The sequence below is a fragment of the Anastrepha ludens genome, chromosome 5 (assembly GCF_028408465.1).
Source record: "Anastrepha ludens isolate Willacy chromosome 5, idAnaLude1.1, whole genome shotgun sequence".
Classification (NCBI taxonomy): domain Eukaryota; kingdom Metazoa; phylum Arthropoda; class Insecta; order Diptera; family Tephritidae; genus Anastrepha; species Anastrepha ludens.
In genome coordinates this window covers 25725602-25750874 of record NC_071501.1, presented here as the reverse complement: position 1 = coordinate 25750874, position 25273 = coordinate 25725602, and the positions used below count along the sequence as shown (strand labels likewise).

Genomic DNA, 25273 nt, shown 5'->3' with positions numbered 1-25273 from the left:
AATTTTTTATTCAGAATTTCTAAAAAATTAAAAAAGAGACTACAAAAAAATGTAGTTTTTTATTCCAAATTTCTGAAAAATTAAATTAAAAATTTAAAATTAAAAAATTAAACAAAAATAAAACATTTACAATTTTTTATTCAGAATTTCTAAAAAAATTACAAAAAAAAAATAATGCGAATACTTTACAATGTGTCATTCAGAGTTTCTAAAAAAGCTAAAAAAAAATAAGTAAAAAAATTTACAATTTTTATTCAGAATTCCTAAAGAAATAGAAAAAAATAATACAAAAAATTGTAAAATTATTGCTCAGAATTTCTAAAAAAATGAAAGAAAGTTATACTAAAAATATGCAATTTTTTATTCAGAATTTCTACGTTACAGAATGATCAGAATTGAGTGATTTGAAATTCTGAATAAGAAATTGAGTTTTCTTTGGAACTATTATTATTTTTAATTTTGTTAATTTTTGTGTAATGTGCTTAAGGCCTGTAGAAATATGGTTCTTGTTAAGGAATGCGTTATACATTTCTAAGAGCATTAAAAAAATTAAACATAAGGAAAATAATTAGATCTTTTTATTCCAACGCTCTACAAGTAGGTTAAACTCAGTATAGACAGAAAAAATTAAAAAATTAAAAAAAATAAAATAAAAAATTATTTAAACAAAATTTTAAATAAAAAACAAATTTAAAAAATAAAGTGCGTGTGGCGTAGTACACATAACAGGAGTGAAACTTTTAAGGCAGACAAGGAAAGAGGAAGAGACCCGAGAGAGAATGAGAGAGAGAGAGAGAGAGAGAGAATATATATCTAAATGAGTTCACAACATTTGCAGAGAATACAAATAGACAAAATTTACACAAAACGGAGAAGGATCGACCGGTGTAGACACAAGCCGGACACAAACCGTGGCAACAACGCGCACTACTCCGAGCGTTTATCACCCGCACAAACGCAGCGATTCCAGGACCGCAGCAACGGCACCAATTACCACAAGGCAATACCAATAAATCTGACGCCGAAATAGCACTTTATAGTATGCACAAGCACTAGCTAGGAAAGGGAAATAAGCGCCAAAAAGTAGGAACCAAAAAAAGGCCAAAAAAATTCCGACCAAAAAACACCCCAAACTGTAGGCTTCAAGGAAATATGACGCCAAAAGTAGGCCCCAAAAATATATTTCCTACAAGTTTGCACCAACAAACAAGCGCCAAAAAGTAGGCAGTGTTATTTCTCACTAGAAATTAGCTGCCACAACGCAGGAAAAATAGCCTAAAGTGTATCTAAGATATATATAAGGTATAGCTCTCTCTCTACTTTCCCTCTACGTTATATCTTTTTTCTCTCTCGCGGAACGAAAATGCAAAAAACGTTGCATGGCCTTGAAATTTTACTCTCCATTCTCGCTCGTCCATCGACGCCTAAGAAGTTTCACTTCAATAAAAGTTATGTGGACCAGTTTTATTCATACCTTGCGGTTTTACTCAACCATTTCAGTGAGAATTTGATTCGATTTCTAATCTGCGCTTTCCAATCGTGCCATCATTCCGTAATTCCATTTCGATATATTGGCTTCTCGATTAATACCACTTTGTCTCTCTATTTTATGCAGACGAATACGATGCACAAAGTTAAAGTGAAATCAATTTTAGCTCGTACGAAGTTCAGTGTTACATAGTAAATCGCAATTTTTTTTCATTCAATATGTAAACTTCAAAATGCGTACGATTTGCCGCATACCAACCATGGAATGCCTCTCTGTAGCAATCCCATTTCATGCGGTTATAATTTTCATACTTTTAAGTGGAACATCTAGCGAAATTTTTACTACATCAGCACGCAAACTTTTCTTCACTATGTCATCGTTTATTTTAGAAGAAAAAGCAGCTAGCACGCGAGTGTATGTGTGCATATCGAGTAAGTGCTATTTGTGTGCATGAATGTGTGTATGAAATGTAGAGTTTGCACAAAGTTAAAATTATGAAAGCGCAATTTAAACTAGAAAAACACAAATACGAGAACACAAATACATAAGCGCCAGCAATTCACATGCATGCCAACTTGAGAGCAAACAAGCAAAAGAACGCTACATTCAGCAAAGCAGCAAAGAGATATGGAGTATGTAGATGTGAGTAGGGCCATTTGAAGTACCAACCGTCTAGAAATGAAGGATGGAAGGAACACGCAAAACAGAAAAAAAACTAGAAAACAAAACCAACAATATGAGTGAAATGCGAGCAGCATAAATTGATGAGTGAGAGCGTGATGCGCGGGTGAGCGGGTGAACGGACAACGAGCGAGTAGTTCAGTGGGTTTTTATGCAGTATTCGGTAGGTTGTTGGCTGTGGCTGCTTGCGTGCGAATATAAAAAACTTTTCATAGCCATAAATCTTGTCCAAGTGCGAATGTGTATGACATAAATATATGGACAAATACAAGCATAATTTTTGGCGTGCGAAAATACCAACATAAACAAGTATATAAAGGGTGGTGAAATTTCAAGGGCCGATGTTGAATGTGAAATGTCAAGCTTTTTCTGCATTTCATTTGAAATTTTTCAATTTCAGACTAACTTAATTTGAACCATGGAAAGATACACAATCCAGCAACGCGTTAAAGTTATTCAGGCTTATTATGAAAACGGGCGTTCAAATCAAAACGGGCGTTCGAAGAAAATCATCTTCAGTGAAGAGGCACATTTTCACCTCAGTGGATTCGTCAATAAGCGGAATTGATGCATTTGGGCGTATGATAATCTAAGAGTGATTTGGCGAAAAACTAATGCACCCACAAAGAATGGCTGTTTGGTGCGGTTTATGGGCCGGCGGCATCATTGGGCCGTATTTTTCCAAAATGAGGCCGGTCAGGAAGTTACTGTGAATAGTGTTCGCTATCGTGAGATGGTAACGAACTTTTTATGGCCCGCATTGGAAGACATGGATGTGGACGATATGTGGTTTCAACAGGACGGTGCCACTTGTCACACAGCTAGCGAAACAATGGCTCTTTTGCGCGAAAAATTTGATGGGCGAAGAATCTCACGTCGCGGCGATGTCAATTGGCCGCCAAGATCATGTGATTTGACACCGTTGGACTTCTTTCTTTGGGGTTATTTGAAAGAAAAGGTGTACAATTCAAGAGCTTAAGGATGAGATAATTCGGCACATTAACGGCATAGAACCTCAATTATGCCTCAGCGTCACCGAAAATTTGAACCATTGGATGGAGGTATGCCGCCGAGGCCGCGGCGGCCATTTGGCCGATATTTTGTTCCACACGTAATTGAACCATACCAATATTATCATAATGAGAGAAATAATTTCCTAAAATAATTGTACTTTATTAAAAATCAACACCGGCCCTTGAAACTTAACTACCATTGATAAGTAAAGGGTGATCAGATTGGAGGTACTTTTTCCAATAGGGGTCAGATAGATCGCGCGTGACTTCTCTCAAACTAAATTCATAACATTCTTCACAATTCATTTACATCTCATCAGGGAAAGACTTACGCCTCAACAACAAATCGTACGATTGTATCACGAAAATCGACGCTCTGTGAAAAGTAGTCTTCGCGCGCTCAGGTCAACTTATGGTGTACATAACCGTCCTGCCGAACGCACTATTCGGAAAACCGTCGGCCGAATTGTGAATAACTTTACATTATTGGACGATACTCAATCGGTTAGACCACCTATAGCATAAAGTGAAGAGAATATGCTGGCTGAAAATATGAGTTTTGCCGAAGACCCGGAAGAATCGATTCGTCGGCGATCTCAACAACTTGGCCTATCACATGACACTACTTGTGCGATTTTACTCAAAGATTTTGGTTTAAATCATATAAAATACAGCTAGTTCAAGATTTGAAGCCCGCTGATTTTCAAAAGCGTCATAATTTCAGTTATTGGGCTCTTGAAAAATCGAAGATCAGAATTTTAGAACCCAAAGTTTGTGCAGCGATGAGGCCCATTTAAGGCTTAATAGCCACGTCAACAAGCAAAATTGCCATATTTGGGCTGAAGAACAACCCGAAACCATTCAACAACAGCCGTTACATCCACTGAAAACAACCACTTTGTGCGGCTATACGGCCTTTGGGCTAGAGGAGTCATCGGCTCATATTTCTTTAAAGACAGCGGGCGACGCTACTTGCCATACATCCCGCGAAACAATGGATTTACTGCGTCTTTGTTTAGGTGAGCAAGTTATCTCTTGTCTCGGACCAGTGGATTGGCCACCAAGATCGTGAGATATCACACCTTTGGACTTTTATTTGTGAGGGTACATACAGTCTAAATACTTTGTGGATAAACCAGCCTCGATTGAAGTAAGCCAACATTCAGCCAACTAAAGTTATTCACGAGGTACCGACCGAAGTCCTCCAGCAAGTCATTCAAAATATTTGTTTACGGATGATCAAAGTACGGCGCAGTTTCGGCCAACAGCCAACATTTGAAAGGGACTATTTTAAAAAAAATAAAATTCATGAATGCTTCTACGCAAAAATAAAAAAAAATTGTATTTGAATCAACTTTAACTTTCTCTGTTTCATTTCAATTTAAAAACCGATAACTCTAAATTAATCACCCTTTACATTTACATACATACATACATAAGCAGGGCAGCTCATACATACATACATTCCTTTAAGCGAGCGCATAACTGTGTCATCGGTGCTGTTGCACTTTGTGTGGCATTCAACATTAAAAACGTTTATGTGCAACGCATACATGCCCACCAATGGTGTCCTGTTACCCACACAAGCAACGGCTTGCAAACGAACTAACTCGCAATTCTATTATGTGAATACGCAGTGTTGTGATTGTATGTGTTAGCTTGCGGGTTATGCGTTTGTGGCATGTTGCATGTTGCATACATAAAAGAAGTAAATTACGAGCTACTTAAAATTTTCTGCGCAACGACATGACGCATGTGCATATTCCCGTACACACATATATATATATGTAAAATGTGTATATGTGTGTGCGTGTTTATTTGCAGCACTAAGTGCCACATTGGCGCGGCGCCATAGAAAACACTTCAAAACGCCGTTCGCCGTCTAAGGAAGTGTGTCAAACGCGCAAGTGGCCGCGAAGAGTAGACGCTGACAATGGCGCAGGTGAAAGACGACGAATTTGTGAAGTCGAATGCGAAGGCGCACCAAATGTGATGGTCAACGTATGTGTGTGTTTACTGCCACGGCACTTGACGCTCATGAGCAATTTTCGGCAAAATTAAATTTCCCCGTTTGTAAAGTATGCCACGACGCAGTGATGGTGGTACTGCAGCGGTTAGTGGCTGGCAAGATGATGTATTTTATAAAATTGATTACATTTCGCGGGCAGAGGTGAATAGAGACGAGTTGTGGTGATACTTAACATTTTTGTATTTATGCTACGGCGGGAAAAGGGTAATTGAAATTTGAAAAGGTCGAGCCAAGGAGCACCAGGAGATTTGGTGGCTCCTAAAACACTCAGGCTAAAAAGCCCATTGTATTTAAAGCTCTGGAAAGGGGGTAGATAGTCAAGGAAGGAAGGAGAAAAGTATCAGAGAAAGAGATAGAAAACAATAGACAGAGATAGAGATAGTTAGTCCTGTGAGAATTTTCCAGATTCTTTGGCAAATCTGTAAATATCCTCCAGTTTTAGAGAACGAATTTGACTCATTCTCACGACATCGGAACCGAAAACTCGTAGCCTTGCTCCAGCAAAGGCAGGCCACTCACAGAGAAAGTGCTTAATGCAATCCGCCTCCTCCAAGTACGACAGGCACATTGGGCCCTCAATGATTCCAATGGTTGGTCATATAGGGTTTGATTGAAAAGTAATGAGCCTTATTGTTTTTAAGCAGTTTTATTAAACCTTTTGGCTTATACAACGAATATTCTTCAAAATAAGACCCTTGAGAGTCAATACACCGCTGGTAGGGGTCCTTCCACTGAAGGAAACATTTTTTAAACTCATCCGCCGGAATCGCGTTCAATTCGGCTGTCACAGTTTTTTGGATCGCCTCGATGGGGTCAAAACGCGTCCGCTTCAGCTTTCTTTTCAGGCGCGGGAACAATAAGAAGTCCGGAGGGGACAGGTCTGGGCTGTAGGTAGGGTGGGGAAGCACCGGAACCCCCATCTTGGCCAATGCAGAGGTGCAGAGAAGGCGGTGTGCGCCGGCGCATTGTCGTGATGAAGGGTCCAATTGTTGACGAGGTCGGGCCGAACCCGGGCGACGCGGTTCTCAGCCGAAGGAGCATTTCTTTGTAAAATGCCGCGTTTACAGTGCTTCCTGGAGGTACAAACTCCTTGCGGATGATGCCTCGAGAGTCGAAAAAGATGACCAGCATGGTTTTGACCTTGCATTTTCGCCACTGCAAAATCTTAGCACTCTTTCAAAACAGCTTTCACGCGCGGAGCGATGTTGACTACACCGCTGTTGCCAGCGAAATGGGACCGATTTTTAGTGGAAGGGAAAGGTCCAACGATCGTTTTCCCCCACCATCCGATTCGGTTGATCGCTTGGCAGAGGCTCCGCGCGTGAAGGCTCTTTACTTTTCAATCAAACCCTGTATGCTGACCCCATGGGTTGTGTCTTGTTATGATACAGACCATCAATCGAACGTCTTTCTTTCTAAGCTTTAGTGGAAAGTTTGACAGTTTTCTGTTCGAACTTGTCACAAAACACTTTCCCGTTCTGCAATGTTCTAGACCGGAGCATCGCTCTTTATGTAGATTGCCTACATAATCGCTGATCCAGTTCATGATTCCTGCGGAACTGATTCCGATTATTGGCTTTGGCCCTTGTGGGGGAGCCGCTGATCTACGGTTGACCTATTATAGACAATTTCGTTTCCTTGAACACCGGACAAGCCTGTTTTGTCTTGCCACAGAATTAAGCTTTTTCTTATATTCTTGAACAATCTTTGAGGTTTGCTTCACGTTCTCCAGGGCCTTCAGTGCAGCCTGACTGTCACTGAAAACTCCAATCTGTTTTCCGCTCCATCTCCTCTCGATTATCCATTCGGCTACTTTCAGGATGGCAAAAACTTCCGTTTGGAAAACAGTTGCCATTTCTCTCATAGCATAGTGATACTTATTACTATCGCTTAAGTACCATTCGGCTCCAGACCCTATTTCATTCTTGGACCCATCGGTAAAGAAAATATACGTCAAACCTCTCTGAATGCATTCTGAATTGTTCCATTGCTCACGCAACGGAAATCTGACATCAAATTTCCTTCCAAATGAAACTGTGGGTATCAGGCCCTTTTTATGTGCCAAAAACAGTGGATACTGCTCAGATAGCATCTTAAAGATTTCTCTGTGGCCCGAAGTTCCGTCTTCGTACCAAAAACCATGTTTAGGGAGTCTACACATTGCTTTTATTACTTCCTGTTGTATCTTAAGATGTGGCATATATAGCAGGTAATGAAATGATTCCTCATGCACTTGAGCATCGCTTCCAAATATTGGGAACTTATTTCCAAAGTGAATGTTCTGTGCTAAAACAGCCACGCCCTCTTTATCCATATTGTAATAAAACGAGTAAATCGTATCTATAGACAGGTTGGGTTAGGTTGTGCTGTCCGCTCTGTAAAAAGATCTCACTTAGATTTCAAGGGACGTGGATGCCTATTGTGAGGCTACCAAGTTTCTCCCGTAATTTTTAAAACAAATAAACGAGACAAAACTCAGCCCGGACCGAACTTTACCCGTGCATATTTAAATGAGACTTAAATTGGGCAGTTTCCTAATTTTTGGAATCAAATAAACTCATAGACAATGAGAGTTTGTAGCATTAGAACGACAGGTGAAAATTTGGTTTGAACACATAAAAAAGAGGCATGATTCGCAATCAATCCGAGATTTATTCAGATATTTGCATCCGATGTAGTTAAGTTGGCAGCGACTTACCTGTAAGCCGTTCAATACCAATCTACTGCGAACAAAGAATAATATGTGTCCCAGATTTCATTCAAACATTATTAATTTTTGCTCGAGTTATCAATAGTGGACGCACGGATGGACGCCTTCGTCAACTTCTTCTATCATTCTGAGCCAACTGGTATATAAAGAATAGAATTAAGTATCTAGAGGTTTCCTCTTCAATCTTAAGATCTTTTGTGCCCTCTATTCATCACAATACCTCATTCAAACCCATTTGCGTAAGCAATCGTAATATGGAGCGTATTTGACTGAGTGAATGTGCCTTTCTGCTGGCCGTAGCAGCTCGAGTTGTCTACGCCTTCTTCTCCCTAAGGCATCGTTTTGAGTGTGTCTTAGTTTCCAGGGATTGATTGCAAAAACGATAGAAATCGATAGAAGCCAGTGTGCATTCCCGGTTTGCCCTTAGAGAGGTTTACATTTTTTTTGATTGCACTATGCCTGTCTGTACTTCCTGATTGTACTTAGTCTGGCGTAGCTTCATTGTTTAGTGCCAGCTTATATCTCTCAGCTTTAGATCTTCGCCTTTATGCTCTTTTTGATGGTATGTTGTCCCATGGCAAGGAAGTATTCAGGCCCTACTAGCTGAGATGCCGCAGCTTTTCTAGTCTTTCGCAACCAGCAGCCACCGCATTTGCAGGTATTCGGATATGTTCTGGGAAATTCTAATAAGTTAGGTTCTTCTATGTTCCCAAGGTCTAGTAGGCACTTAATCTTGAAAGAAGACAGAATAGCTTCGCTCATTTCACAGTTTTCTTTATAAATTTATATCTGCATATATAGTAGACAGTGGCATATACCTCCGCTCCGAAAATGGTGAAAAAAGCAACCATCGGCCAGCCTTATTAGGAACCATAGATTCTAGCGGCTATGCCTTCCGTTGTCTTTCAACCATCTGCATAACAGTGCATGGTACACTTTTGCAGTTTCCTTTCAATGATTGCGATTTATCTTTATTAGGTATATTCCAAAATTTTTGAAAAGCATGCACTGGTTTTTGGAGAGATAGGGAAAAGTTCCTCACGTGGCATCGCAATGGACTATGAGTCTGGGTATGTCCCACAGGATAACCGCTTCAACTTGATCTAATCTAACCATGATCCGATGAAATAGATACATCTATGAGATGTGACTTTCCAAAGACATCTAGTAGAAATCCCTACATACCCATGCAAGCCCGACAACAATACGACAGCTCATTAAAATTTGGGCCAGTTTTGACTATTCTTCTTTCTTTATTTGAATCTTCATTATTTTTGTATAAAAGTGTAGGTAATTGTCTAACAAAAGTCATATGAATAATGCTTTGATATTTTATACGAAAATTAGAAAAATTTCTCAAATCTTTCATCTAAGGCCACGGTTTTTAATTTGAGTTCTAGATAAATTCTTGGTATGCAGTTTTATAGCCCATTCATAATTTTTTTTTTTTTTTTTGTCAAAAAAATATCGGGAATTGTTCATTTAAAGACGCACGTTACACATATATATTATATAAACTTTTTTTTTGGCTGGAATGTTGGTACAGCTGTCCTCTATAGTGTCGCAGAGCTTGTTTTTGGCATTTAATTATATCAGTCAACCGCAGGTATCTTTGCGATTTTGTCTGAAATTTTGTTTTGAACGGGATTTCGTGTGACGAATCGTCGAAAATGTTGCAAAAAGCCTATAGAGAATGTGCGTTACCAAAAACACGGGTCTTCGAGTGGTATAGAGCTTTTTGCGGAGGGCCTAGAAGTCGTGGAAGATTTGCCCCGATCCGGTATTCAACGAATGGAAACGTCGACAAAGTCAAGGAAATGGTACTGAAAAACCATGATTTAAATTTGAGGGCGGCAACTCGTGACCTTAGCGTATCTTACGAATCAATTCGCAACATTTTACACCATCAAGGGCAGGAGACACGAGACTGCTCGACTCGTTCCAAGAGAGTTGAATTTCCGTCAAAAAATTCATCGGAAGAAGGTGGTTGACGACATGCCTGAGCAAGTGAATTCGGATCCAACGTTTATCTAGCGCATCATAACAGGTGATGAGACGTGGGTGCATGAGTTTGACATGCAAACCAGTCAACAGGCGGCTGAATGGCGCTATCCACATGAGTCGAAACCCAAAAAACCACGTCAAAGTCGGTCAAAAGAGAAAGTCATGCTACTCGTTTTCTTTGATTATCATGGTGTTGAGCGCACTTCGAACTTATTCCAAATGGTGCTACGGTAAATAAGGAATATTATTTGGAAGTTATGCGACGTTTGAGAGAGAATAAGCCTAGGAAACGGCCCATTTTGTGGAAAGAAAACTCATGGATCTTGAACCGTCTCAAAAGGCTCATACTGTGTACACTTTTATGACCAAAAACTCGACAAATATCATCGAACAGCCACAGTATTCACCGGATTTAGCTACCTGTGACTTTTTACTTTTCCCAAAACTTAAATTGCCACTCCGTGGATGCCGCTTCGAGTCAATAGAGGCCATTAAGGAGAATTCGTTGAAGGAGCTGAAGAAGATCTCTTCAAACGCCGTTTAAAAGGTGAATTGATGACTGGACTAATCGTTGGCGTGTTGCTTCGAATGGATCCTATTTTGAAAACAATACAATAAATTTTGATGATTAAAGAATTATTTTTCGTTTTATTGAACGATTCCCGGTACTTTTTTGATAGAATGTAAATATCGTAATATACATATATGGAGAAAAAGTGCAACACCGAAAAAGCGAAAATTATGGAATCAGGATGAAAAATTCTTGGAATTGTACTTAGTTTTGCATAAAACTGAAATAAGACTTGCCTCTATGTGATTTTTGTTAGGCATTGAGCCATAATTTTACAAAGAAAAAAACAACTACGCAAATTAAAAAAAAAAATTACTTAAAGCTGGTGAAAATGTTGATGTGCTATCATTGGTCCCAGTCTGCATGCACATAAAATTAATTGAAAAAACAAAAAAAAAACACCCTTAGACCAGCGTTGGGTCACCAAGTTGAAGGTAATGTGATATGAAAACCGGCAACTTCAAGCGTACAATATCTAATTTGGCGTTGAATTGCGGGCTAGGCATCCGTTTTTTGATATTGCGACAGGAACTACACACACACATTTCTCAGTATGCGGCACGTATTGTACGTGTGTATGTGCGAGAAATGGTAACCGCACCCACTGCAGCAATACCAAGCTGCAATACTCGCACCCATACAAACACATACACACATGCAAGCCACAGTTAGCGAATTGCACTTGTAGTTAGGCACTCATCTCCGCCTCAAAACTACCGAATGTTATGCATTTTATTTAAAATAGTTTAGCCACTAGCAACGCCCGCGGTGCGCTTAGTTGACTGTTAGTTGTAGAATGGTTAGTGGCACTGTTGCATCAACAAACCATAATCATAATCGTAATGATCATTTTCGGACGTGCAATTGGCAAAAACACACAAACGAATGCAAACACACATCCGCAAGTGCAGCAGGCGTTATGGACGTCAATTTGTATGTGTTGTTGTTGCTATGCTATCTCTAGCTTTCTAGTTGTTGTTGTTGTTATATATACTTAACACACGCGTTTTCCTACTGCCCTCCACCACTGCTGTTTTGTAATAACATTTACATTGCAGCAACAGCAGGAGCTGCTCAGCGGCCGGGGCTGCAGCGGCATGGGCTGCAGCGGCAGGGGCGAGCGCAGACAATGACAATACCAACAATCATCAACGACAAAGACAACAATTTCATAGCCACTTGCGCGTTAGCCACTCACCCGGTGGTACGTGACCGACATCCGGCCTTAGCGCAATCATAAGCGCACACATACACGCACACTGCACTGTGCATACAAAACATGCACCTCACTACATGACCACAGCCACACAAACACACACATGCACTCACACATACTAGCTAAAAAAGTCAATTTCGCTTCCCGAATGTCAGCTAAAAAGTCAACGCCGGATGTTATGTAAAGGACGTTGGTGAACAACATTTTGCAAGGACACACCGAAATGACTTAGGGCAGCGTATAAAGCGAGACAGGATGTACGATTACATTGGCGTGGAAGTTCCTCTACATAGTTACTTACAAACTTAAAATACACCTATGAACGTGTATGTATTGGGGACGTAAAATTTTGAGATTTTCGCGAACTTGGGATGTTTGGGATCCCGTTATTACGATTGCGGGATACCGAAATAATTTCGGGATTTAGATAGTATTTGTAATTTGAAAAAAAAAAACCATCGATATACATAATAAATAAGTGGGTTTTAAATAAACTTTTTTAATGAAAGTTACGAAACAAAAGGCAGTGGTTCCATTTACAGGTATATGCATTTAATAATATATACTGCAGCGTATATATAACTAAAGTAACTTAAGAAAAAAATATCGATCCAAAAAAATTCGAGCAAGTAAAAAACACAAAAAAATGCTCTTTTTCCTGTAAAAAGGGACTTTTCGGCGCCTTTTTCATATGCTTCGTACCCAGTCATCGTACCCAGTTTAATTTCTAATAAACAATTAATACCATCTCACCAATTTGGATTTCGAGAAAAACATTCAACGATAGATCAGATACATCGTTTAGTACACATCATAGAAGAGGCCATAGAAAACAATCAAGTGTGTTCAGCAATATCCCTTGACGTTGCAGAGGCGATTGATAAAGTGTGGCACGAAGGTCTAATCCGTAAGCTCAGAGCGATGCTCCCATATAAATATACTGTGCTATTGGAATCATATCTCACAGACAGATATTTTAGAGTGAAACAAAGGCAAGCATACTCAAACAATAAAAAAATTAAAACTGGTGTACCACAAGGCAGCATTCTTGGGCCAGTAGGTGTATTTGCTCTATACTGCAGATCTACCTGTTTCACATACAAGTAGATAGCCGCTTTTGCTGATGACACGTGTATCTTAGCCTATGGAAATAACGCAAATGAATCAACTAGAAAGTTACAGGCATCGATTGACGAAGTTGTCGCATGGACAGAAAACTGGAGAATCAAACTAAATGAAAGCAAGTCTGTTCACGTAGACTTTACAAACAAGAAAATAGCCTATAACCCAGTGAAAATATCATCTGCTACTGTTCCGTATAGTAATACAGCAAAATACTTGGGTATGACATTGGATGCAAAGCTCAAATGGAAAGAGCATCTCAAAATGAAAGCAACTGGAATCAACTTAAAAATTAAAAAAAAAATGAAATTGTTAATTGGCAGAAAGTCTACATTGTCAATACAGAACAAATTATTCATATACAACCAAGTAGTTAGGCCGGTATGGACATACTGCATTCAATTATGGGGATGTACCACAAATTCAAACATTGAAGCTGTACAACGCCTGCCGAATAAGATTCTCAGAGACATGGCCAACGCACCTTTGTACGTGCGAAATCACGACCTGCACAATGATCTGTGGGTGAAAAAAGTCGCTGATATAATCCCAATTCTTGCAAATAAGCATGAAACCAGGCTGAAAGAGCACACAAACCCCGAGGCCACAGAGCTTACCAAAACAGTCTGCACAAGAATACTTCGAAGAACTAAGCCACGAGATTTAGTCGCCAACACTGTCTAATTGTTTGTAAAATACTTTTAATTGTTTTTAAATTTCAATGTTAAGGATAGAATAATGTTACTTGTTAGCTTAAGCTAGGCATAATACCATGAAATGTACACAAATTTTATAACGTTTCAATAAAAAAAAAAAAAAAAAAAATTTGCTTCGTTAGAAATTATAAATTTCGAAAATTTCTGGATTTTACGAAAATAGTGCCGAAAATTTCAGCATCGCAACATTCCGGGATTGGCATATGTAGTATATATATAATTGGCGCGTACACTCTTTTTGGCTGTTTGGCCGAGCTCTTCCTCCTATCTGTGGTGTGCGTCTTGATGTTTTCCCACAAATGGAGGGACCTACAGTTTCAAGCCGACTCCGAACGGCAGATATTTTTATGAGGAGCTTTTTCATGGCAGAAATACACTCGGAGGTTTACCATTGCCTGCCGAGGGGCGACCGCTATTAGAAAAATGTTTTTCTTAATTTTGGTGTTTCACCGAGATTCGAACCTACGTTCTCTCTCTGAATTCCGAATGGTAGTCACGCACCAACCCATTCGGCTACGGCGGCCACCTAGTACACATACATATAATATAAATTCCTAAAGAAATAAATATAGAAGTTTAAGCAAATACTCTCGAATTATACCAAAATCCCGAAATGCCGGGATTTACAACCCTAGTATATATCTATATACACATACATACACCCTCAAATGTACAGCTAGTTTGCTTGTAACCGCTGCTACAATAGATAGCATTTGCTGTTTTTTTTTGTTGTTCTTTTTTTTCTGTTTTGTGTTTTTTTGCGGTTGTTAGTAAGGTGTGTCCTAAGTACTCGTAGCATAATATTCAAGGTACTTACATTGTGCTCGTTCTGACCAAAATTGGCTGACCGAAAAACGCCGGTACGTTCTCATCCATTAGCGAGTGTGTTTTGATGAAATTCAGCGTTGGTTCCGGCAGTGTTCGTGAATCATTATGGCACGAACCGGGACGCGGCTCAGGTACCTGCAATGGGAAAGCATACGAGTTTGTTGGTGTATATTAGTTATTGCTTTTGGCCAAAAGATGATGTGCAGATTTTCGGTGAGGTTCCAAACGATGACGTTGCAGTTTTTTTCTTTGCAGAATTTAATTTTTCATTTTCATTTTTTGAGCGCATAAAGCAAAGAATGTGGAAGATAGTAATCCAAATATAATGAGGAAAAAAGATATGTGTATGCTCCTTGCGGAAGCCTATTCTGTCAAATAAGTGTAAAAAACATTAAAAAAATGAATATTTTCCCTTATCCTATTTAATTTAAAGCACATTTTTTTTAATTTTTATTTTTTTTTTATATTTTAAATTTTAATTTTTGCCCATAAATAATCGTTTAACTACGTAATTTTTATGGTATTAGCAAATTTTTTAAACAAAAACAAAAAAATTATAATATTTTCTAGCTGGCAGAGTGCCCTAACCTCTTACACTCGTGACAGATGCGAACGGAATTCCAAAGCTGCCAATATCTACCAGCCGACCTTTTAAGCAGAAGAATTCGGCTATGATTTTTGCTCACAGAGAAGTATCTGATTCCTGATCACCAATTTGGTTTTCGTCAAAATCACGCTACAACTGAGCAGATTCACCGGGCTCATACCTGTAACACGATACGAAAAGTAGGGCGACATTCCTAGATGTTTCTTGAAAAAATTTGGCAGCCCGGTTTGCTTTATAAATTAAAACATATAAATAACAAAACACTTATTTTAAAGGGATAAAATCATATCTAAAGGATAGGTACTTAGGCAGAATTAAGCTGGGAGAGGAAGTCACTAATCTGGATTCGATTACTCAAGTTGTTCGACAAGGAAGCGTTCTGGGCCCAGTTTTATTTTACATTATTTACTGCTGATCTTCCACTCTCGAGCAAGATTGATGCAGCCATACGAGTATATGCAGAGGACCTTATGTCATCGAGGACCTTATGGCATCGGCAGAGGACCTTATCGATGGCCGATGTTGAATGTGAACCACACCTAAACGTCAACGACACCGTTGGTTTCTTTCTTTGGGGTTATTTGAAAGAAAAGGTGTACGTCGATAAGCCAGCAACAATTCAAGAGCTAAAGGATGAGAAAATTCAACACATTAATGGCCTCAGCGTCATCGAAAATTTGGACCATCGGATGGAGGTGTGCCGCCGAGGCCGATATTTTGTTCCATACGTAATTGAGACATACTAATATTATCATAATAAAGAGAATATAAAGCCATCATTTAACCCATATGGACTTATGTCATTGAACTGTGGGACGCAGTGGCTAAGACGAATACGGATATTATTGAAAGATTTCAAGCAAAAAAAAGTGTGTGTAGCGTAGTACATATAACAGAAGTGAGACTTTCAAGGCAGACAAAGAAAGAGGGAGAGACCCGAGAGAGAATGAGAGAGAGAGAGAGAGAGAGAGAGAGAGAGAGAGAGAGAGAAAGAATATGTATCTAAATAAATTCACAACATGCAGAGAATACAAATAGACAAAATTTACAAAAAACTGAGAAGGGTCGACCGGTGTAGGTAAACGCGGGACACAAACCGTGGCAACAACGCGCACTACTCCGAGCGTTTATCACCCGCACAAATGCAGCGATTCCAGGACCGCAGCAACGGCATAAATAACCGCAAGGCAATACCAATAAATCCGACGCCAGAATGGATAACACTTTATAGTACGCACAAGCACTAGCCAGGAAACGGAAATAAGCGCCAAACAATAGGCACAAAAAAAAAACGCGAAAAAAATTGGGACCAAAAAACGCTCCAAACAGTAGACACCAAGGAAATATAACGCCAAAAATTAGGCACCAAAAATATATTTCCTACAAGTTGTCATCAACAAACAAGCGCCAAAAAGTAAGCAGTTTTATTTCTCACTAGAAATTAACAACCACAAGGAAAAACTCAGGAAAAATAGCCTAAAGTGTATCTAAGATATATGTAAGGTATAGCTCTCTCTCTCCTTTTCCTCTACGATATATCTTTTTTCTCTCTCGCGGAACGAAAATGCCCAAAACGTTGCACGGCATTGAAAGTTTACTCTCCATTCTCGCTCGTCCATCGACGCCTAAGAAGTTTCACTTCAAAAAAATTAGGATGACTGTGGGAGCCCTGAGGCATATGAAAAATGAAATTATACGAAGTAAAAGATGAAATGAGAAGATACAGCGAAAAATATCCTAACAGACTATCAATCCACAACACAACACCTATGTACATAGCAGTACATACCACGCCTCAGAAGAGATAGTCCTCTACAAAGAACCTTATAAGCCACCAGAAAATATATATTCAAACACAAACCAAAAAAATAAAATAATAATAATAATAAAATAAATCACACAATGCGCACCACACGGCATGTGGTGCGTAAGTTATAGATGTGTGACATCACTTTGTTGAGCTTCTCAAGGCCCCCCGCTTTTTAGATTAAGCTATTATTAAAATTGCTTACTGTTACAAAAAAAAACATATTGCAATAAATTTGGAGTGACAAATAAAAAAAAAAAATCTTGGCCACAGTGTCCAAAGGTATATCGCTGGGAATGCACTTCCGTGGCTTTGCGATATCCAATTTTTGATTCTTATTGCGTATAGGCTAGTGACAAGTGGGAGTTGTTTGGTGGAAATTTATGATCATCTCGTTGAAACGGAATTGTTGGAAAAAAGCACACACTTAAGTAAAGCAGAACATCCGCAGTTTTCAAAAATTATTGTAGAATTTGCAGCAAAAATAAGTGGGAGGGATTGCCTTTTATATTTTACGCCTTTGCAATATTACGTGTGGTGAGCTATAATTCGATGTTTTGTATCGAAAAGTTGGGTGTTTTTAATTGCATAGATATTTGGTACGGCTTCTTTGAAGTGCAGGACATTCGCAGAGGAGGTGTTGTACCGACTCAATTTCTTCCTCATCTCCACTCTTCTCTCTCTTTCTCTTCTGCAGAAGTCATTGTGAGGTACCCCCATTCTACTTGCTATGGTGCCAATAGTGTAGGGACCCGTTATAATACTTGTGAGTGCACTGGTAGTTTATCCGTTGGATATACCAAGCAGACATTTTGTTCTTTTAAGATTCAGTTTTGTCCAGAGCGCTTTGGAGGCCCTGCAGTTAGTAGTCAGAGACCATAATCTATTGGTTTCAGTGATTGCGCTCAAGTTAATCGCAGTATACAGTTCGTTTAGAGGACTGCTTATGCCCTCTACCACTCGCTGAACGTCATTCCACTCTGTCACTTCCCTCCCCACTAGAGTGGCCTGGGGACCCAACAAAGTGTGGTGTTGTGTTGTTGGGTAAGGGAGAACGACCTCCTGCATTCTTAAACAATTTGTTTTTTTTTGTAGTGAGTTGAAAAATTCAACTCGCCCAAAAGATGGAATTTACTTGTGATAATTTTCATTCCCTAATTTATTACGATTTTCGATGCCGATTATCGAGAGAGTATTGAAGTACCACACTAAGTACCACAACACTAATCGGAAACAATGGTACAAAGATTCCAGTGTGGTTGTCGAACCTTGCATTCCACAATTTCTACCTTTTCCGGAAGTCTAAAGGTGGTTATGGAGGTTAGGATTTGTTTAGTGGAGAGATTCACACGATGCGAACAAACTAATTTAGACCAAAGATAAGATACTTTTAAATCATTGCAAACAGATTTCCAGCTTTCAGGCAGAAATATATGCACTAGAACAATATGCAGACTTCAAAAGTAGGTGCAATTACAGGAGCTGGCAAATCTCAATCTTATCAGATAACCGACCGTCTATGAAGGATCTCAGATCTAGCCAATCAACCTTTAGTTTGTCGATTTAGTAACCTGATAAGCTTAACAGTTTGCATTTTCTTCGCATCGGGTCACATTGGAAGTGAAGAAAATGAGTTGCTGACAAAAGTGGGCATCAACTCGCTTTATAAGTCCAAAGCACTTCTCAGGCTTGAATAAGAGGACACTGCCCAACCTGAGAACAGAGGAGGAAGAGCAAGCTCATAGTATTTCCACGACAGTCAGTTCTATGTTACAGGAACGATCCGGATTTATATCCGGCCAAGAACCAGCAGCATTCCCCGTACAAGTATTGGGAATATTTATGCTGCTACAACAACAACGAAGATTTTAGAGAACTACTATATAATGGAACAATCTACTATATTTGAAGCACTCCAAAGCAGTTTTGGATGAGGATTTTTAACAAACTTATGAAACTTATGAAATGATTAATACATTTTCTATTAAAAACATAATAATAACCAAACTAAACTAAACTCAATTTGTTTTAAAGAAAACTAAATACCTTCATAAAAGATTAACATTTCACTTCGCCAATGACAATGAAAACTTTAAAGGAACTGTTGGTGACGTAATATACCTAATACTTGACTATCTTATTGAACAAAAGACGACGCCATTATTTCTATTTCAAGTGGGACCATTGCAAATAAATTTTATTAAAATAGGGGGGTTCTTATCTGAATGGGTTGTAACTAATCTCCTACATTTTCCAATTGAGTCTACTTTAAGATTATTATTAATAAAAATATATACACATATATATTTTTTTTTAATTTTTTGACTTACGCCCCTTTAAGAGGATGTGAGGATGAGCTGTCAACTGCAAAAATTTTGATACTTTTTTCAAATCGAAAGCAATTTAAGAATAATAATTGCTACTTTAATGCAGACGCTTTAAATACCGAGAGATGCGAGGGAGATTTAAAAAAAAATTTTCAATAAGGCCCGATATAGAATTGTAGCGGGTAACGAGTTGATTAGTGGTGATCAGTCGATAAACTTCCGTTGAAAAATTCATTCAGTTAAACAAGCGGCCAGTTGACACAATACTTTGTGAAGCAACTCGTCGAAGCTCATTGTTAACTTCATTCTAAATTATTGAAATTTTGTGGGATTTTTTATGCAATTCGAATACTATTTTCTTGTTATTTGCCTGATGTTGCTTGTAGAAAAACGAACTGTCATCAAAAGATCAGAAAAGCAACCCTGAGTCTTCAATCCTTTAGAGAAAATATAAATGAATCTAATTATTTTTTCAATGGCAAAAAACCGTCCCAACCGCAATTCTATGCAATTTCATGCTAATAAATGCAGTCTAATTTTGTTAGCGGGTGCCCGTCAACCCATTACCCGCTGTAAGTTGTATCAAAATCTGATTTTAAGGCGCCAGTTTTTGGGGTGCTCGAAAACTGGCTACTGCTAAATACTGCAAAAAAGTGAGTTGCTCCAGTTCGGAGTGATAATTCAGATCACCGAAACTAAAGCAACGAACCATTTCGTATAGAGAGACTAACAGCGGTTAAACTACATCTACTACTACAAAACTCTGTGTCAATCTGACTCTTACTCTCTCATGTATCTCCCAAATACACATATATGCATGTAAGTATTGTATATATTGAGCATATAAATTGCAGACGAGTAGTAGTACTACTTATTGCTAGTCACCCTCAGTGTTAGTATCCATGCACGTATGCACTGTATGTAGCTTATACCCACTAATTGGCCACTTAAAACCAATAGTTGTAGTACTACGACACGAATACTGCAGACGCGATTAAGCAGATGTTTATGTAGTCGCATTAAAAGTCAATCACGATTAAATGAATTTTAATTTGTGCGCATTTCAGTTAAATATGCACTCAGACGGATGTGTATAATATGAAGAACGAGCCTGAGCGGGGCGGAGTGGAAGTAAGAGTGGGAGTGCGAGACGACATCAACTGCGGTTTGTGGCATATCAATAAAAATGAGTGGTTAAGTGCCAATGGATGAGGCCAATTTAATTGAATGGACTATATAGAAAAATAAAGCGATGCTGTTGACACAAGCAAACAACCATACGTATACACGCGTACAGTGAGTCCTAGCGAAAATGGTACAACAATTAATGCTGTAAAATGCTTGTAAATTTAATTTTTTTCTTTTTATTAATTTTTTACATAATATACAATACATTTTTTTTAAATCTTAAAAGAAGCAAATCTCTGTAAATGAAATAATTTGAGAAATGCGAAAAGAAAACCAGCATAAAAAATTAAAAAATTTAATCAAAATTTTTATTTTTTATTTGGAGAAAATGTACAAGAATTTCAGCAAAAAAAATTTATAACTTCGAAACTGTTGGTAACAGCGCCTTAAAATGTGTGCCAAACTCAATAAAATAATATTTGATGGGTTAGAAAACTGTATAGTCGCTAAAATTATATACACATTTCTGAGAGTTTTTGGAACTTTGATGAAATTTTGTCGTTTTTGAAAGTGCACAGTCGCTAAAATTACGAAAAAATGTCTGAGAATATTTGGAATTTTGATGAAATTTTGTCGTTTTTGAAACTAAAAATTATATAAAAATTTCTGAGTGTTTTTGAAACTTTGATGAAATTTGGTCGTTTTTGAAACTAAAAGTTAATAGGTCTATTTATAAGTTCGTGCGGTTTTACAACAGATGGCGTAACTTGATTATTATTCCATCGATCCACATTTCCAAACATTCATTGGAGAGCTACTGTCGTAAGGCACAAACGTCAGTATAAGTTTTTTATTTGAAGCGTAAACAACAATATTTTTACCACACTTGAAAATGTCGAATTTCGTGCCAAATAATGTGTTTTTGCGGGGAATTCTTCTTCATTATTTTAATATGAAGAAAAAAGCAGCCGAAAGTCATCGTATCTTGGTGGAAGTTTATGGTGAGCATGCTCTATCTGAGCGAACGTGCCAGAAGTGGTTTGCACGCTTTAAAAGTGGTGATTTTGGCTTGGAAGACGAAGAACGCGAGGGTGCGCCGCCAAAGTTCATGGATACCGAATTGGAGGAATTGCTCGATCAAGATCCGGCTCAAACGCAAGAAGAGGTTGCAAAAACTTTGGGAGTTGATCAATCAACCATTTCCAAACGTTTAAAAGCCATGGGAATGATCCGAAAGGTAGGCCATTGGGTGCCGTATGAATTGAAGCCAAGAGACGTTGAACGCCGTTTTATGGCATGCGAACAACTGCTTCAACGGCACAAAAGAAAGGGTTTTTTGCATCGAATTGTGACTGGCGATGAAAAGTGGGTCCATTACGACAATCCAAAACGTCGGGCAACGTATGGATACCCTGGCCATGCTTCAACATCGACGTCGGCGCAGAATATTCATGGCCTGAAGGTTATGCTGTGTATCTGGTGGGACCAGCTGGGTGTTGTGTATTATGAGCTACTGAAACCGAATGAAACGATTACGGGGGATGTCTACCGACGACAATTGATGCGTTTGAGCCGAGCACTGCGAGAAAAACGGCCGCAATACGCCGATAGACACGACAAAGTTATTTTGCAACATGACAATGCTCGGCCACATGTTGCACAAGTGGTCAAAACATACTTAGAAACGCTCAAATGGGATGTCCTACCCCACCCGCCGTATAGTCCAGACCTTGCGCCATCCGATTACTATCTCTTCCGATCGATGCAACATGGCCTGGCTGACCAGCACTTCCGTAATTACGATGAAGTCAAAAAATGGATCGATTCGTGGATTGCGGCAAAACCGACCGAATTTTTCACAAAGGGAATCCGTGAATTGCCAGAAAGATGGGAAAAAGTAGTAGTAAGCGATGGACAATATTTTGAATATTAAATTTGTAACCATTTTACGTCAATAAAGTTTCAAATTTCGAAAAAAAACCGCACGAACTTATTCATAGTCCTATTATATAAAAATTTCTGAGAGTTTTTGGAACTTTGATGAAATTTTGTCGTTTTGGAAACTGCACAGCCACAAAAATTACAAAAAAATGTCTGAGAATTTTTGGAATTTTGATGAAATTTTGTCGTTTTTGAAACTAAAAATTATATAAAAATTTCTGAGTGTTTTTGGAACTTTGATGAAATTTTGTCGTTTTTGAAACTGCACAGTCGCTAAAATTACAAAAAAATGTCTGAGAATTTTTGGAATTTTGATGAAATTTTGTCGTTTTTGAAACTAAAATTTATATTGTATAAAAATTTCTGAGTGGTTTTGGAACTTTGATGAAATTTTGTCGTTTTTGAAACTAAAAGTTAAATAAAAATTTCTGAGAGTTTTTGGAACTTTGATGAAATTTTGTCGTTTTTGAAACTGCACAGTCGCTAAAATTATATTAATAGGTCTATTTATAAGTTCGTGCGGTTTTACAACAGATGGCGTAACTTGATTATTATTCCATCGATCCACATTTCCAAACATTCATTGGAGAGCTACTGTCGTAAGGCACAAACGTCAGTATAAGTTTTTTATTTGAAGCGTAAACAACAATATTTTTACCACACTTGAAAATGTCGAATTTCGTGCCAAATAATGTGTTTTTGCGGGGAATTCTTCTTCATTATTTTAATATGAAGAAAAAAGCAGCCGAAAGTCATCGTATCTTGGTGGAAGTTTATGGTGAGCATGCTCTATCTGAGCGAACGTGCCAGAAGTGGTTTGCACGCTTTAAAAGTGGTGATTTTGGCTTGGAAGACGAAGAACGCGAGGGTGCGCCGCCAAAGTTCATGGATACCGAATTGGAGGAATTGCTCGATCAAGATCCGGCTCAAACGCAAGAAGAGGTTGCAAAAACTTTGGGAGTTGATCAATCAACCATTTCCAAACGTTTAAAAGCCATGGGAATGATCCGAAAGGTAGGCCATTGGGTGCCGTATGAATTGAAGCCAAGAGACGTTGAACGCCGTTTTATGGCATGCGAACAACTGCTTCAACGGCACAAAAGAAAGGGTTTTTTGCATCGAATTGTGACTGGCGATGAAAAGTGGGTCCATTACGACAATCCAAAACGTCGGGCAACGTATGGATACCCTGGCCATGCTTCAACATCGACGTCGGCGCAGAATATTCATGGCCTGAAGGTTATGCTGTGTATCTGGTGGGACCAGCTGAGTGTTGTGTATTATGAGCTACTGAAACCGAATGAAACGATTACGGGGGATGTCTACCGACGACAATTGATGCGTTTGAGCCGAGCACTGCGAGAAAAACGGCCGCAATACGCCGATAGACACGACAAAGTTATTTTGCAACATGACAATGCTCGGCCACATGTTGCACAAGTGGTCAAAACATACTTAGAAACGCTCAAATGGGATGTCCTACCCCACCCGCCGTATAGTCCAGACCTTGCGCCGTCCGATTACTATCTCTTCCGATCGATGCAACATGGCCTGGCTGACCAGCACTTCCGTAATTACGATGAAGTCAAAAAATGGATCGATTCGTGGATTGCGGCAAAACCGACCGAATTTTTCACAAAGGGAATCCGTGAATTGCCAGAAAGATGGGAAAAAGTAGTAGTAAGCGATGGACAATATTTTGAATATTAAATTTGTAACCATTTTACGTCAATAAAGTTTCAAATTTCGAAAAAAACCGCACGAACTTATTCATAGTCCTATTACAAAAAAATGTCTGAGAATTTTTGGAATTTTGATGAAATTTTGTCGTTTTTGAAACTAAAAATTATGAAAAAATTTCTGAAAATTTCTGGATTTTTTGTAAAAGTTTTTCAAATAGTTTGTCCCTTTGATTTCTACAACATTGTTTAAGAAATTAGATATGGAAGAAATGCGCAAGACTTTCAGCGAAAAAATGGATACATTCTGTATAAACTGTTGGCAGCAGCGCCTTTAAATTTGTTCCATATAATAATAAAATTAAAAGTCTAAGGAACTGCATGTAAAAATTAAAAAAAAAAATTTATTAGAACTTCGATGAGGTTTTGCTGATTTAAACCGTTAAGTAGTTTAGGATTTGGATTTTTACTATTTCTCTTCGAAAATGAATCATATTGACTACAAAACTCGGTACTCTAAAATAATTTGAAAATTCTGATTACACCATGAGACTCTACGAGGGCTTTTTGAGAGGCCCATGCAAAAATAAAAACTATTTAACCCTCCCTTGGGTACTCGGGTCTGGCCAGACTTTTCTGGACATGAATTTAACATATTTCTGTTATAGCTAACATATAGTTCTTCCAGGTAGCTACCTAAAATCTCATTTTCTATCGATCTGAGGTTATAACCTTTTAAAAATGATCCTCAAGCGGCACGAGAAAAGTCAGATCCGGGCGACCAACCGAAGGTTTTAAAAAAGGTATCCAGCGGAGAGTGAAAAATAAATATATATTATCTTTTATTTTTCAACATAGTCTCCTTTTAAGCTTACACACTTCGTCCAACGCTGTTCTAGTTTGCTGATCCCTTTCGAGTACTAGGATTTGTCCAAGTCTGAAAATTTGCCTTTCGCTTCTGCAATCATCTCCTCGTTTGAATAACATATTTTTCGCGCCAGTCATTGCTTCATATTGTAGAACAAATAGTAGTCCGAGGCATCCGACGGAGCCAAGCCTGTAGAATAGGGGGCATGTGAAACGATTTGGAACCCTATTTCCATTAATTTAGTGGTCATAACTGCTGAGGCGTGAGCTGGTGCGTTGTCGTGATGGATAAGGAGAATCACTTGATTTGCTTGATACAAAGGAATGCCAAACACAGGGAAATAGACCGACCCTGGCGCAATTTGGTGTGCGTTCTTCCGAGAGATGCTGCTAACTAAATATAACTTTGATATGCGCCAGTAGTGTCATCTTTCTGACTTTGCACGGACTTTTCAAACAACCTTCATAAAAGTTATACAGAAAATATTTCCTATACACGTGAAATTATATTGTAGGTTTTATGTGTTGTAGTAAATAA

At 38.6% G+C, this 25273-nt stretch overlaps 1 protein-coding gene across 1 annotated transcript in view; it reads right to left on the bottom strand.

Annotated features, from left to right (window-relative positions):
* The window catches only part of LOC128863719 (semaphorin-1A), a 272319-nt gene that overhangs the window by 51831 nt on the left and 195215 nt on the right, over positions 1 to 25273 (bottom strand). Inside the window, 1 exon segment of the mRNA XM_054103025.1 lies at positions 14369 to 14514. Coding sequence (XP_053959000.1) covers positions 14369 to 14514 — 146 coding nt within the window.